This window comes from Macaca nemestrina, chromosome 5, assembly GCF_043159975.1.
Source record: "Macaca nemestrina isolate mMacNem1 chromosome 5, mMacNem.hap1, whole genome shotgun sequence".
In the NCBI taxonomy this organism is placed as follows: Eukaryota; Metazoa; Chordata; class Mammalia; order Primates; family Cercopithecidae; genus Macaca; species Macaca nemestrina.
The window spans coordinates 81392753-81409629 of NC_092129.1; the positions used below are offsets into that span (position 1 = coordinate 81392753).

At 36.9% G+C, this 16877-nt stretch overlaps 1 protein-coding gene and 1 pseudogene across 13 annotated transcripts in view; one reads left to right on the forward strand and one right to left on the reverse strand.

The window, feature by feature from the left end:
* The window catches only part of LOC105478786 (HECT domain and ankyrin repeat containing E3 ubiquitin protein ligase 1), a 127086-nt gene that overhangs the window by 80696 nt on the left and 29513 nt on the right, over positions 1-16877 (forward strand). For all 13 annotated transcript variants that reach the window (XM_011736427.2, XM_024791928.2, XM_024791930.2 and 10 more), the window contains 2 exons: positions 2780-2929; positions 3459-3655. In XM_011736427.2, the coding sequence (XP_011734729.1) occupies positions 2780-2929; positions 3459-3655 (347 nt within the window). The remainder of the gene's footprint in view (positions 1-2779; positions 2930-3458; positions 3656-16877) is intronic.
* On the reverse strand, positions 7984-8054 carry LOC112426096 (U6 spliceosomal RNA; annotated as a pseudogene).

The window sequence follows — 16877 nt, forward strand, 5'->3', positions numbered from 1 at the left end:
GATCACCTGAGCTGGGAGACCAGTCATGGTGCCTAGCTAGTTTTTGTATTTTGTAATTTCTCTATTCTTTTTGTGGAGACGAGGTTTCACGATGCTGCCCAGACTGGCCTCAAACTCCTGAGCTCATGCTGTCTACCCGCCTCGGATTACAGGTGTAAGCCACTATGTCTGGCCAGACATTTTGATTTATGTCTTTTGTAAGCCATATCGGTCTCCTCTTTGGGGTCATAGTATTAATAAATTAAAATCAAGCTGAAATATTTTCACACTCTTAGGTTTAGTTGACAAAGAGAATTACATATAGGAATCAAGAATTTCTAAATGTGGCAAATGTTTGGGTAGACCTGATATCTATAATAATTTTTTTAAAAACTTGTTTTCTAATGAAATTAAGATGCTTACAGTAGTGAAATAGTATAGTTGTTATGAATTTGTCATTTGGGTTTATACATGGTGAGAATCTTGACTGCTGTTCTTTTGATATGATCTTGGGGCCAGTAAACTTAATTTTCTGCACTTTCGTGTCCTCATTTAAAAATGGTGATACCTGGCTGGGTACGGTGGCTCACGCTTGTAATCCGAGCACTTTGAGAGGCCGAGGTGGGCAGATGACAAGGTCAAGAGATTGAGACCATCCTGGTCAACATGGTAAAACGCCGTCTCTAACTAAAAATACAAAAATTAACTGTGCATAGTGGCATGTGCTTGTAGTCCCAGCTACTTGGTAGGGTGAGGCAGGAGAATTGCTTGAACCCAGGAGGCGGAGGTTGTAGTGAGCCGAGGTTGCGCCACTGCATTCCAGCCTGGTGACGCGGCGAGACTCCGTCTCAAAAAAAAAAAAAAAAAAAAAGATGATAACCTGTGTTTTGTAATGTGGTAAGAATTCAGTTAGCTAATATGTGAAAATGCTTTGTCGGTGCCTGGCATATAGAAAGTATAAATATTATATGCTATTATTATCATTACATGAAAATGATATTATTGTATACTAGGATTTTTCTGAGAGCATGAAAACAGTTGGAGGAGTAACAGCTATATATATGTTTTTTGAACTTAAAATTTATCATAAACTTTTAATTCTATTTAGAATTTTCTTACTCCTTTTCTGAAGATTTTCTCCCTATATGTTTCCTTTTTTTTAAAAAAAAAGTCTCCTTATCCTTTTTAAGTATCTAGATTTCTCAGAAAGTAATTAGAGAGGGAATTAAACACAGAGCTAGGGGAGGAAAATAGAGTCATCAAAAATCTTTGTAGCCCTAATCATTCATTGTTTTAACAGGTAAAAAATATTTGTGGTTATTCTCAGAATATTATATTTTTGGGATTATGATTATATTTGTCTTTGAAGTCTGCCTTTATCTCACAAAGCTTTGCTTTGGCTTTTAATATCAAGTCTTGCTTCATGACAGGGAATTATTCTCCAAAGGTCCTTAACAGTGAATGATGAGACTCACATGACTTACTAATACCATAGGCTTCCAAATTTGTACCTTAATATCTAAATAAACTAGTCAGCAGTTTAACCTAGTGTCAGCACTGAGAAATCAAAGATCAGTGAAACACAGAGTGAATTATTGTCAAAATGACTAAACATTTAACTTTCCAGCACATTTCTACCTTTTATTTTTCTTTGATGCTATTTCATTAGGTTTATCAGTTACTTCTTTTAGCCCAGGCATTTACAATAGTAGTATGTAGCATGAGCTCATTATGTCTTTGTTGAATGAATGAGTGAATTTGTAATATGAATTAGTGGCCATCACGGAAAAATAGGAAAAATAGGAAAAGAAAGTTATTTAAAGTTGAGGTTTTGGCATTAGGTTTTAACTTTTAACTAGTAGTATTTTTTTTTGAGACTTTTCTTTTTTTATGGTGGTGAAATACACATAAAGTTTACCATTTATATTGTTTGAAAGTGTACAATTCAGTGGCATTTAAGTACATTTAGTGTTGTGCAACCATCGGGCACTATCTATTTTCAGAGCTTTTTCATCACCCCAAGCAGAAATTCTGTACCCATCAAGCAGTCTCTCCCATATCCCCTTTCCTCAGCCTGAGGTAACTACTAATCTACTTTACCTATCTATAAATTTGCCTATTCTAGGTGTTTTATAAAAGTGGATTCATATTCCATTGCATTGGATTTTCATTGTAATTGGTAACTATTGCCCCGCATGTTTACTTTCACCTCAGAGGTAATTGTTAGAAAGACTTGGTTACCTTGTGGACTGAGGCGATTTTCTAATCATTGTTAAAGGCATCAAGTTCGTTGACTAGGCCTGTCACTTAACAGTTTTACATTTACAATTTTTAGTTATTCTCATAGCGTTCTACTCCTGAAGAAGCAAAAAATACTTACTGCACTGGCACATACAGATGAATGGGATAATGTCTGTCCTAGCGAACAGCCTATTGCCATACTGCCTAGGAAACTGTGTATATGTGCTTGTGTGTGTGTGTGTGTGTGTGCAATCCTCTGCTGTATTATTTCCGGAGTGTCTCTAATGATCATCCAACTAATTTCAGTCAAAAGTACTCTAAAATTTTCTCTCTGATGTAGATTACTGTGATAAATATGTGTGAATTAATGGTTATCTATACTTACAATTCTACTTACCACCTGTTATATATTCCACAAAGAACATTTCTCTGGAAGTTTGTACACAATGTCACCTTAGCTTTGCTGAAGTTGTATGTGAATTAGTTTGTCTGCATTGAAGTGATCTTTCTTCTGCATATAGATTCTTAATAATATATTATTTTGTATTTATTTCAATAGGAACAACTTTTCAGCCTAATAGCAACTCTTACGTAAATCCTGATCACTTGAACTATTTTCGGTTTGCTGGGCAGATCTTGGGATTAGCATTGAACCATAGGCAGCTGGTCAATATTTACTTCACACGATCCTTCTACAAGCACATTCTTGGTATGGCTCTATTATTATTTCTGTAGACATTTATTTATATTGTTTTCCTTTCAGTTTGAGGAAAACTAGATAAGCAGTAGCATTTTGGATGAGATAATTTTTATTTTGATTGGAGACCATGTATATATGTAAGGCATTTGAGGTTTGAAGGAGAAAAAAAATGACCTACCTTTTTTTTTTCCAAACACTTTCAGCTAAGTTAGGTTTTTTTTTCAATTTTAGTGTGTGTATGTTTATGCTAAGAATACATTTCAATATGAATATACTTAAGATAATTGGCACTTTTGAAGTTTATAATAACTTCCTGAATAACTATTTCAAAGAAATATTACATTGTAACAATGTGAAAGAAACACAGGCTTAATTTAACAGACTTTCAAATTCAGGAATCCATTTAAAATATGCTGTGAATAGGATTGTATTATATTTTGCAGTTTTGCAGAATATCTGTAGAGGGCAGTATTTTACCATTAAATAGATAAGGGAAGGCAGAAACAGACTATAACTGTTGTATGTTTGCATTTTTTAGGTATTCCTGTAAATTACCAAGATGTGGCATCCATTGATCCAGAATATGCCAAAAATTTGCAATGGATTTTAGATAATGATATAAGTGATCTGGGTCTAGAACTAACTTTTTCTGTTGAGACTGATGTATTTGGAGCAATGGAAGAGGTGCCTTTGAAACCTGGGGGTGGGAGTATTCTTGTGACACAAAATAACAAAGTGAGTATTTCAGTTTTTACCTTAACCATTGTTTGTAACTTGGCTCTGGTAGTTTGCTAGTTACTCTAAATTCTTCTGGCGCTTGTAGAAAAACTACAGTATCATAACAGATAAAACATTTAAGTTAATAAAACCATCAAATGTTAGATTTTGAATTAGAAAGGATTATTTTGATAATTGTGCTAGCTGTGCTGAGGTGGTTCCTAAAAAAGTCTAGAGCACTTCAGCTGATAATATAAATTGGGCATATGCATTTTGAGAAATTTGATTAGAAATGTAAACTTAAATGAAGATAATATTTGCAAAAATTGCTCTTTCATGTTTTTAAAGTGTGATATTAAATAATTCTAATAGAGAAAAGAAATGCCAGTGTTTAAGCTTTCCACATACTTTTGGGATCCAGTAATTTTGTTCGACCTTTTGATATTTTTTTGACTTTATAACTTGATTATTTATTTATTGAGATGAAGTCTCAATCTGTCGCCCAGGCTGGAGTGCAGTGGTGTGATCTCGGCTCACTGCAACCTCTGCCTCCTGGGTTCAAGCGATTCTCCTGCCTTGGCCTCCTCAGTAGCTGGGATTATGGGGGTGCACCACCATGCCCAGATAATTTTTGTATTTTTAGTATAGACGGGGTTTCACCATGTTGGCCAGGCTGGTCTCAAACTCCTGACCCCAGGTGATCTGTCCGCCTCAGCCTCTCAAAGTGCTGGGATTACAGGTATGAGCCACCACGCCTGGCCTTCTTTTTATTTATTATTACATCTCCTCTATACGTTTTATTTAAAAATCTTTGCATGTGTTTTAAATTTCACTGTTCAAAGTCATAATATGACTTTAAGATTTAATACGGTTTGATGTTTTAATATGTTATATGGGATATTTGGAATTAGAAAATATCGTATAATTTCTAGTTCTGTTGCTTACAAGTAGCAACTTCTGGTTAAACAATGCTGAACTCCCCTTTTTTAAGCTGAATTATAATTCCAAGACATCTTCAGAATCAATTAGCTATAAGAAACAATGTTCACTGAGCCATTTTTAAAACTATAGATTTAGTAAAATGTGGATTATTTTAAAAAGGGTTATGTTTAACAATTCTTCGAATTCAGTTTTCTGTAGAGTTGGGATAATAGCACCTCCCATACAGAATTGTTATTAGCATTTTGTAAAATGAAAAACACAGCACAAAAATTAGTTGTATTGGGTAGTTTTCTATAAAAATAGGTTCTTAGTTTCAGATATATAAAGGGAATTAGAAACTTATTAGCAAGCTACGTAATTTTACCTTTTGAAACTTAAGATACTATAGTATACAAAAAAAATGAGATTGAATTCTTGGAAATAAAGTCAGGAGCTGAGTTCTTTCACATTCATACTTAGAAATTTTAAATTCTACTCTCTCATTTTACACGAAATGACACTAGGCCTAAAGAATTAGTGGCAAAACTGGGGCCAAAACCCAAGCCTCCTAATTTCAAGTCTAATGTTCTTCATACTGTATGCAAAATTAGTTGTGTTGAGGAAGAACTTACTTGATTTTTAATGTAAATCATGTTAAGCTGTAGAAGATTACAATAGTAAAACACTTAAATTAATTTTTAAACCTATATGATTTGCCAGTGAATGAAAATATTTTTAGAATCTTTTTTTAGATTGTTCACCTTGTAGCATGTTTATTTTTTTATTTTACACTGGAGACCTACCCTCCGTTAAGGGTAATGAAGTCACAGAATCTTTATTAAGCAAATGATTGTCTTTGATAAGAGAACTATAAACATGATTCTTATCTGTGAATACTATATCTGGGTGAGATTTGTCACTCCTTTCAGTTATATTTTATATGACAAAGTAGAAAGATCCAGTAACAATGATATTTCAGTGCTTTGGGAGGCAGAGGGATTGCTTGGGGCCAGGAGTTCCAGACAAGCCTGGGCAACATAGTGAGACCTCGTCTCTACAAAAAATAAAAAAAATTAGCCAGGCTTAGTTTTATGTGACTACAGTCCTAGCTATTCTGAAGGCTGAGGTGGGAGGATCACTTGAGCCCTGGAGCTCGAGTCTACAATGAGCCAAGATGACACCACTGCCCTCCAGCCTGAGTAACAGAGCAAGATCCTGTCTCTTAAAAAAGAAAAAAAATGTTTGTATGAGGTATATCTATATTTATACTTGCATTTCCTAGCAGCACCCCCTCTTACCGTGACATGATTTTTGTTTAGATTTTTAAAATATTGTTAATTTTTTTATATTTGTGTATTTTAATGAAATCTAGAAAGAAGGAAAATATTGACTAAATAAGAATAAGAATATGCTCACATTCCTCAATGTGAGCCTTCACATTCCTCAATATACCCTTCATTGTGCATCTCACCAGAGGCGGGAATACCATTTTAATATTAAAGAGCTTGAAACTTTAGTTTCTCAGTTTAATACTTTATATATTTACATTTTGTTTAATTGCTTGTGATTAGAGGCTAACTTTTTAAAATAATTAGGAGTGTTAATAGCAGGGTCTTGATTATTAATGTTATACATTCTCAGCTTTCATTTTTTTTGGTATAAACATTTCTTGCAATAAATTGAGCCTCTTTTTTCTAATGTTACCAGTATAGTAATTGTGTATCAAATTATTGAGGTTTCAACATATAGTGCTTATTTAATAAGCAACCTGATTCATATAAAACTCTTAAAAATCTTTAGAAACACATCACATTTTACCTTGCTTAAAATTGTTAAGATATTCAATTTACAAAATGTTACTTTAAAATTTTCAAACCCTGTTTCTTAGAAATACTATTGATTTTTGGTTCTTTTTTTTTTTTTTTTTTTGCTTATACATTCTGTTATGAACTTTTCTGTTACTTTAGAGTCAGCTTTTTACTTTATAGGTAGAAAGTTTTTCCGTCATGTTTAGAGTTCAACTTTTGTAATTTTGAACTATTGAACCTTAAATGACTTGCTAAACTTGTTAGAGGGCCTGTGTAAACTGATCTCCACGTGGGGGAGGCACTTATTCCCAAGTTTTATTAAAAGACTTTGGTGATTATAAAGTGAAACTAAATAGATGAAAATACCTTTAATTTAAAAAGCAGTATGTTAAATAAATACAAGTAATATAGGCAGATGTATATATATATTAGTTCCACATTTGAAATAGAATCTCTTAGTTAGAATATGGCCTCTTTTGCTCATATTTTCAATTCTAGTGTTTAAAATTGAAGCTATAGGGGTTTAAATGTTAGCTTCACTTTTATAATATTAGTCATAAAGTTCTTCCAGGCTGGGAGGAAAAAAAAGAAGATAGGAGTAAGATGGAATGGGGCAGGATATCAGGGAATGGATGAAGTGGTATGGAAGTTGAATTACAGAGGTGAAACATTAAGTGGTCAAGTAGGAGTAAGGATGGGAAAAAGGAAATGCTCTGGGCTTACAGGAAGGCACAGAGGTGACAGAGCATGCTGTGTTTGGGAAACCACAAGTAGATCAGAGCTGTGGAGCTTAGCTTAGATTGTAAAGTAAGCAAGTAGAAAAAGATGATGTGGGGAAGGGAGAAAGTGGCCAAATTCTGAAAGACTTTGCATCCACAAGTAGTACTTTGAAAATTATTCTGAAGTCTGTGGAGATGATTGCAGATGTTAAAGAGGGAAGTGACATGATCAAATTTCAGTTAAAAAAAAAAAAAAAGAAAGAAACAACCAAACTCAGCTTTGAGTGTGAAGAATGGGTTGAAATGGGGTGGTACTGGAGTCAGGACAACTGAGAGGAGGCTGTGGCATTTTGGTTTGGGGAAGCATGCATGAGGAATTATGTAAGGCAAGTGGCAGTGAAGATGGAGAAAATGGGATAGCTTTTAAGCTTTTGAGGATAATAGAATTTATAGAACTTGGTAATCGGGAAGATGAGAAAGAGGAAGGACTCAAGGATAACTGTCACTGTTGTGGATTGGGCCACCTAATGTCTGATAGTGTTGTCATCCTACTCTTCATCAACTTCATTATCATTAGTTCTGTTTTTTAGTGATAATAATTACTACTTATTGAGTACTTTGTGTGTTTCATATATCTGAACCATGTTCTTTGTGTTTCTCATTTCCTGTAACAGCCTCTTGAGATAGCTATTTCTCTCTATTTAGTGTGGAAACAGCCTTAATATTAAAACATTTGACATTTATTAGGTTTTTATAATGTGCTAGGCACTGTTTGATGTGCCTTATGGGTATTATACTTAACTCTGTGAGGTGGAGATACCCCTTTCTACATGTGAGGAAACAGAAGCATATAGGAGCTAAGTAGCTTTCTCCATGCGGTCTGTAAATTTCAAGCCTGCTTGTGCAGGGGCCATCCTAGTCTTCTCTGTATGGTTCCAATATTAGCATATGTGCTGCTGAGGCAAGCACTCAAGCCTGCTTGTAACTACAACACTGCTTTTCTTTAGAAATTAAATAACTGCCCAAGGGCACAAAACTTATAACTGATGTTTTCTTATTTTAAATGGATGTCTGTAAGACAGTGTAACTGCTAGGTTTCTCATTTACTAAGGCAGTGAATATGAGCAAAGTAGCAAATACAAATTTAGTATGTTTTGTCGATTTCATTTTAATATGGTTTTATTGCTAGTCTTATATGATTAAATTTTTAATGCTAGCTTTGCATGATTTATTTAACATACACTTTTAATGCACATACAAGCACAAAATACAGACTTTTATCCATAGATTATTGACTTAAAGTGGATTCTTTATATGCATCTTTAGAAAAGTATACAGGTTGAGCATCCATAATTCAGAGTACCCCAGAGTCTGAAACTTCTTGAGTACTGACATGAAGCCATAAGTGGTAAATCCCATACTTGATCTCATATGACCGGGGGCACTCAGAACACAAGCATACAACATACAGTTGTTTCAGCATCCCCAAAGGGAAAAAGACCCTCCCAGCCCCCTTGTGCTGCATATATATTTTTCCTTCAACACACCAAGATTCCCTCATGCAAGCATGCCCACAAGGGTAATAAAATGACACACGTGCAGGATGGATATGCCAAGCGCTGGTTCCCCACAGTGCCCCATGTGGGGCCAAGTCCTGTGTGCATTTGTGCATTACTCACATATTTTATTTTATTTTGCTTATATTCTGTTCTGTGGTGCAGAGATATTGTTGGGAATGTCAAAAAGGCCTGCAGATACCCTGTGGGTAACAGTGACAGGAAAAAGAGGGAGCATTTGTCTTTATCCATAGCACAGAAAGTCAAGCTGTTGGAGAAACTGGACAGCGACATAAATGTGAAATGTCCTACAGAAGAGTATGGTGTTGGAATGACCACACTATATGACTTGTAGAAACAAAAGAATAAACTGTTGAAGTTTTGTGCCAAACTTGATGAAAAGAAGTTAATGAAAAATAGAATAACACTGCATAAAGCTAAAACTGAAGATCTCAATTATGTATTTAAAGAGTGGATTTGTCAGCGTAACAGTAAACACATGCCAGTTAATGGTATGCCGATCATAAAACAAGCAAAGATCTATCATAATGAAGTGCAAATTGAAGGGAACTGTGACTTTTCAACAGGCTGGTTGCAGAAATTTAAGAAAAGACATAATATTCATTTTTTAAAGATTTGTGGCAATAGAGCTTCTGCTGATCACAAAACGGGTGAAATTCATTGAGGAATTTGCCATGGTCATTGCTGATGCCAGAACAAGTCTATATTGCTGTTAAAACATCACTGTTTTGTTGTTGTTGACTCAGAAGGACACTGACTACAGCTAATGAGGCAGCCCCTACGGTGATTTAAGGCTACCAAGGACAGAATAAATGTGCAGGGATGTGCTAGTGCAACCTGCAAATGTTTAAGTGTAAATTTGCTGTGATAGGAAAAAGCTTGTGTTCTCAATCTCTTCAAGGAATGAATTTCTTACCAGTCCATTATTATGCTAGCAAAAAGGCATGGATCACCAGGGAAAATACTTTATACCAGTGGCTTGTGTTTACTGCAAGGAAGCTGGACTGCATGGTGACTGCAAGACTTTGTTATTCCCAAACAACTGCTCTGCTCATCATCCAGCTGAAATTCTCATCAAAAATAATGTTTTTGCCATGTACTTTCCCTCAAATGTGACTTCATTAATTCAGCCATGTGACTGAATCAGTCTCATTAGATCAATGAAAAATAAATATAACACTTTATTGCATAGACTGCTAGCATCAGTGAACAGAATTGTAATTATGCAAGGTTTTCAAAGGGAGTTTAATATGAAGGATGTTGTATATGCTGTTGCCAGTGCTTGGAACACAGTGAGTAAAGACACAATTGTGCATGCCTGGCATAATCTCTGGCCTGCAACTATGTTCAGTGATGTTGATGAGCAAAAGTGTGACTTTGAAGGATTCTGTATGTCAAGTAAAAGAAACGATGTCTGACTGCCCTACATATCCAAAAAAATATACCTTCAGAGTTTGTTAGTGAGCAGAAAGAAGTGGATATTGAACAAGTTTGTAACACTGGTTATGAGGCTCCAATTGCTCATTCATTGATGATGGAATAACCAAAATTGTTCTGAATGAAAGTGGTGGTGATAATAGTGATGATGAAGATAATGTTAAAACTGAAGAAGTGCCTATAGTTGACATGGTGAAAATATGGCATTCACAACAACAAGAAATCATGTTAGTTTATAAAATCAAAGAGAGGTTTCTAAGGCAAACACCATTGTTAATGAGGCAGATAACCCTAGAGGAAACATTTAAAAATTCATACAGCAGAATGACTCCTCATTCCTAGAAGACCCACTTGCTGTTCTCTCAATTGCTTCTTCTCACCTTAAAACATAAAATAGTGTACAGACCGGGCACAGTGGCTCACACCTGTAATCCCAGCACTTTGGGAGGCCGAGGTGAGTGGATCACCTGAGGTCGAGTTTGAGACCAGTCTGACCAACATGGTGAATCTCCGTCTCTACTAAAAATACAAAAATTAGCTGGGCATGGTAATGCATGCTTGTAATCCCAGCTACTCGGAAGGCTGAGGCAGGAGAATTTCTTGAACCCAGGAGGCAAAGGTTGCAGTGAACCGAGATCACAGCGCCACTGCACTCCAGCCTGGGCAACACAGTGAGACTCTGTCTCAAAAAAAAAAAAAGTAAATAAAAAGCGGTGTACAGTACTTTTTTTTTTCCTCCAAGATAAAGTCTTGCTGTGTCACCCAGGCTGGAGTGCGGTGGTGTGATCTCTACTCACTGCAACCTTTGCCTCCTGGGTTCAAGCAGTTCTGCCTCAGCCTCTCAAGTAGCTAGGATTATAGGCGCCCACCACCACACCTGGCTAATTTTTGTGTTTTTAGTAGGAATGAGTTTTCACCATCTAGGCCAGACTGGTCTCGATATCCTGACCTCAAGTGATCCTCCCACCTCAGCCTCCCAAAGTGCTGGGATTACAGGCATGAGCCACTGAGCCTGACCTACAGTACCTTCTAATCAAAACAAAGCATTCCAAGTGGAGACGGAAAGCCTGCTGTTTTTTGTTGCTTCTGTTTAACAGCTGGCACAGATATTCTGGTGATGCCTCTGTGCTGCTTTAGCTACCCTGAACATGTGAGGTTTTTCACTGTATTAATGGTGTGCCTTTTTTATTTTTTATTTATTTTTTTAACCATTAAGTAGTTAGGTGTGAGTAAGTATAAGAAAATGATTGCTTATTGGTAGCAGGTAAATTCGGTCAGGAATGATGGTAATGTCAAACAACCAAAGATTGTGTCCACATGGGTGGCTGAGATAGTGATGCCTTTACTTTCTGATGGTTCAGTGAAACAAATTCATGTAATTTAGACTTGGGTGTCGTTCCCAAGATAACTCATTTTGTATATACAGATATTCCAAAATCCAAAACACTTTGAAATCTGAAATGCTTATGGTCCCAAGCATTTTGAATAAGGGATACTCAATCTGTACTATGAGATTTGTTTTTTTACTACTCTGAAAACTTTTAAAACAGATAGTGTAAGTCTACGGTTTTTCATGTTGAGTATACGTGTGTGTTATTAGGTGGATTTGAATGATTTTTTGGTATCCTCCGGTCAACAATGAAAACACATTTTCCTTGCATTTTAGATAGTATATTCTAGAAATTCACTTTAAAAATCACCAAATCTATAAAATGGTAACCTGATCAGTATTTTCTTTTTTATTTGCTGGGAAATTTTTTATTTCTTATTTGACTGATTCTTTTTTTTTTTTGACGGAGTCTTGCTCTGTCGCCCAGGCTGGAATCTGTCGTTGGTGTGATCTCGGCTCACTGCAAGCTCCGCCTCCCAGGTTCATGCCATTCTCCTGCCTCAGGCTCCTGAGTAGCTGGGACTACAGGTGTCTGCCACCACGCCTAGCTAATTTTTTGTATTTTTAGTAGAGATGAGGTTTCACCGTGTTAGCCAGGATGGTCTTGATCTCCTGACCTCGTGATCCACCCGCCTCGGCCTCCCAAAGTGCTGGGATGACAGGCATGAGCCACCACGCCTGGCCTTTTTAAAAAAATTATACTTTAAGTTCTGGGTTACAGGTCCAGAATGTGCAGGTTTGTTACATAGGTATACACGTGCCATGGTGGTTTGCTGCACCCATCAGACCCTCACCTACTTTAGGTATTTCTCGTAATGTTATCTCTCCCCTAGCCCCCCACCCCCAGCAGGCCTTGGTGTGTGATGTTCCCCTCCCTGTGTCCATTTGTTCGCATTGTTCAACTCCCACTTATGAGTGAGAACATGCGGTATTTGATTTTCTGTCCTTGTGATAGTTTGCTGAGAATGATGGTTTCCAGCTTCATCCGTGTCCCTGCAAAGGACATGAACTCATTTTTTATGGCTGCATACTATTCCATGGTGTATATGTGCCACATTTTCTTGATCCAGTCTATCATTGATGGACATTTGGGTTGGTTCCAAGTATTTGCTATTGTGAACAGTGTCGCAGTAAACATAAGTGTGTATGTGTCTTTATAGTGGCATGATTTATAATCCTTTGGGTGTATGCCCAGTAATGGGATTGCTGGGTCAAATGGTATTTCTAGTTCTAGATCCTTGAGGAATCGCCACACTGTCTTCCACAATGGTTGAACTAATTTATACTCCCACCAAAGTGTAAAAGTGTTCCTGTTTCTCCACAGCATCTCCAGCATCTGTTGTTTCCTGACTTTTTAATGTTTGCCATTCTAATTGGTGTGAGATGGTATCTCATTGTGGTTTTGATTTGCATTTCTCTGATGACCAGTGATGATGAGCATTTTTTCATGTCTGTTGACTGCGTAAATGTCTTCTTTTGAGAAGTGTCTGTTCATATCCTTTGCCCATTTTTTATTGGGGTTTTTTTCTTGTAAATTTGTTTAAGTTCTTTGTAGAGTCTGAATATTAACCCTTTGTCAGATGGATAGATTGCAAAAATTTTCTCCCATTCTGTAGGTTGCCTGTTCACTCTGATGGTAGTTTCTTTTGCAGTGCAGAAGTTCTTTAATTAGATCCCATTTGTCAATTTTGGCTTTTGTTACCATTGCTTTTGGTGTTTTAGACATGAAGTCTTTGCCCATGCCTATGTCCTGAATGGTATTGACTAGGTTTTCTTGTAGGATTTTATGGTCCTAGGTCTTACGTTTAAGTCTTTGATCTATCTTGAGTTGATTTTTGTATAAGGTGTAAGTAACGGGTCCAGTTTCAGTTGTCTGCATATGGCTAGCCAGTTTTCCCCAAACCATTTATTAAAAAGGGAATCTTGCCGGGCGCAGTGGCTCAAGCCTGTAATCCCAGCACTTTGGGAGGCCGAGACGGGCGGATCACAAGGTCAGGAGATCGAGACCATCCTGGCTAACACGGTGAAACCCCGTCTCTACTAAAAATACAAAAAACTAGCCGGGCGAGGTGGCGGGCGCCTGTAGTCCCAGCTACATGGGAGGCTGAGGCAGGAGAATGGCGTGAACCCGGGAGGCGGAGCTTGCAGTGAGCTGAGACCCGGCCACTGCACTCCAGCCTGGGCGACAGAGCGAGACTCCGTCTCAAAAAAAAAAAAAAAAAAAAAAAAAAAAAAAAGGGAATCTTTTCCATTGCTTGTGTGTGTCAGGTTTGTCAACGATCAGATGGTATTAGATGTGTGGTGTTACTTCTGAGGCATCTGTTCTGTTCCATTGGTCTATATATGTGTTTTGGTACCAGTACCTTTCTGTTTTGGTTACTGTAGCCTTGTAGTATAATTTGAAGTCTAGTAGCGTGATGCCTCCAGCTTTGTTCTTCTTGCCCAGGATTGTCTTGGCTATGTGGGCTCTTTTTTGGTTCCATGTGAAGTTTAAAGTAGTTTTTTCCAATTCCGTGAAGAAAGTGAATGGTAGCTTGATGGAGATAGCATTGAATCTATAAATTACTTTGGGCAGTAAGGCCATTTTTACAATATTGATTCTTCCTATCCATGAGCATGGAATGTTTTTCCATTTGTTTGTGTCCTCTCTTACTTCCTTAAAGCAGCGGTTTGTAGTTCTCCTTGAAGAAGTTCTTCACATCCCTTGTAAGTTGTATTCCTAGGTATTTTATTCTCTTAATAGCAATTGTGAATGGGAGTTCACTCATGATTTGGCTCTCTGTTTGTCTGTTACTGGTGTATAGGAATGCTTCTGATTTTTACACATTGATTTTGTATCCTGAGACTTTGCTGAAGTTGCTTATCAGCTTAAGGAGATTTTGGGCTGAGACAATGGGGTTTTCTAAATATACAGTCATGTCATCTGCAAACAGAGACAATTTGATTTCCTCTCTTCCTATTTGAATACCCTTTATTGCTTTCTCTTGCCTGATTGCCCTGGCCAGAATTTCCAATACTATGTTGAATTGGAGTGGTGAGTGATGGCATCCTTGTCTTGTGTGAGTTTTCAAAGGGAATGCTTCCTGTTTTTCCCTATTCGGTATGATATTGGCTGTGGGTTTGTCATAAATAGCTCTTATTATTTTGAGATACATTCCATCAATTCTTAGTTTATTGAGAGTTTTTAGCATGAAAGGCTGTTGAATTTTGTCGAAGGCCTTTTCCGCATCTATTGAGATAATCATGTGGCTTTTGCCGTTGGTTCTGTTTATGTGGATTACGTTTACTGAGTTGTGTGTGTTGAATCAGCCTTGCATCCCAGGGATGAAGCTGACTTGATCGTGGTGGATAAACTTTTTGATGTGCTGCTGGATTTGGTTTGCCAGTATTTTATTGAGTATTTTTGCATTGATTTTCATCAGGGATATTGGTCTGAAATTCTCTTTTGTTGTGTCTCTGCCAGGTTTGGTGTCAGGATGATGCTGGCCTCATAAAATGAGTTAGGGGGGATTCCCTCTTTTTCTATTGATTGGAATAGTTTCAGAAGGAATGGTACCAGCTCCTCTTTGTACCTCTGGTAGAATTCGGCTGTGAATCCGTCTGGTCCTGGACTTTTTTTGGTTGGTAGGCTATTAATTATTGTCTCAATTTCAGAACCTGTTATTGATGTATTCAGAGATTCAACTTCTTCCTGGTTTAGTCTTGGGAGGGTGTATGTGTCTAGGAATTTATCCATTTTCTTCTAGATTTTCTAGTTTATTTGCATAGAGATGTTTATAGTATTCTCTGATGGTAGTTTGTATTTGTGTAGGATTGGTGGTGATATCCCCTTTATAATTTTATTGCATGTATTTTATTCTTCTCTTTTTCTTCTTTATTAGTCTTGCTAGCGGTCTGTTTATTTTGTCGATCTTTTCAAAAAACCAGCTCCTGGATTTACTGATTTTTTTGAAGGGTTTTTCGTATTCCTATCTCCTTCAATCTTGCTCTGATTTTAGTTTTTTTTTGTATTCTGCTAGCTTTTGAATTTGTTTGCTCTTGCTTCTCTAGTTCTTTTAATTGTGATGTTAGGGTGTTGATTTTAGATCTCGCCTGCTTTCTCTTGTGGGCGTTTAGTGCTATAAATTTCCCTCTACACACTGCTTTAAATGTGTCCCAGAGATTCTGGGACGTTGTGTCTTTGTTCTCATTGGTTTCAACGAACATTTTTATTTCTAACTTACTTTCATTATTTACCCCGTAGTCATTCAGGAGCAGGTTGTTCAGTTTCCATGTATTTGTGCGGTTTTGAGTGAGTTTCTTAATCCTGTGTTCTAATTTGATTGCACGGTGCTCTGAAAGACAGTTTATTGTGATTTCTGTTGTTTTACATTTCCTGAGGAGTGTTTTACTTTCAATTATGTGGTCAGTGTTAGAAAAAGTGCAGTGTGGTGCTGAGAAGAATGTATATTCTGTTGATTTAGGGTGGAGAGTTCTGTAGATGTCTATTAGGTCTGCTTGGTACAGAGCTAATTTCAAGTCCTGGATAACCTTGTTAACCTTCTGTCTCGATCTGTCTAATATTGACAGTTGGGTGTTAAAGTCTCCCATTATTATTGTGTGGGAATCTAAGTCTCTTTGTATGTCTCTAAGGACTTGCTTTATGAATCTGGGTGCTCCTGTATTGGGTACATATATATTTAGGATATTTAGCTCTTCTTGTTGCATTCATCCCTTTACCATTATGTAATGCCCTTCCTTGTCTGTTTTGATCTTCTTTGGTCTAATGTCTGTTTTATCAGAGATCAGGATTACAACCCCTGCCTTTTTTTTTTTTTTTTTTTTTTTGTTTTCTATTTGCTTGGTATATCTTCCCCCATCCCTCTTTTTTGAGCCTTTGTGTCTTTGCAGGTGAGATGGGTCTCCTGAATACAGCATGCTGATGTGTCTTGACTCTTTATCCAATTTGCCAGTCTGTGTCTTTTAATTGGGGCGTTTAGCCCATTTACGTTTAAGTTGTATTGTTATGTGTGAATTTGATCCTATCATTATGAAGCTAGCTGGTTATTTCACCTGTTAATTGATGCAGATTCTTCATAGCGTCGATGGTTTTCACAATTTGGCTTGTTTTTGCAGCGACTGGTACCAGTTGTTACTTTCCATGTTTAGTGCTTCCTTCAGGAGCTCTTGCAAGTCAAGCCTGATGGTGACGGAGTCTCTCAGCATTTGCTTGTCTGTAAAGGATTTTATTTCTCTTTCACTTATGAAGCTTAGTTTGGCTGGATATGAAATGCTGGGTTGAAAATTCTTTTCTTTAAGAATACTGAATATTGGACCCCACTCTCTTCTGGTTTGTAGGGTTTCTGCAGAGAGATCCACTGTTAGTCTAATGGGCTTCTCTTTGTGGGT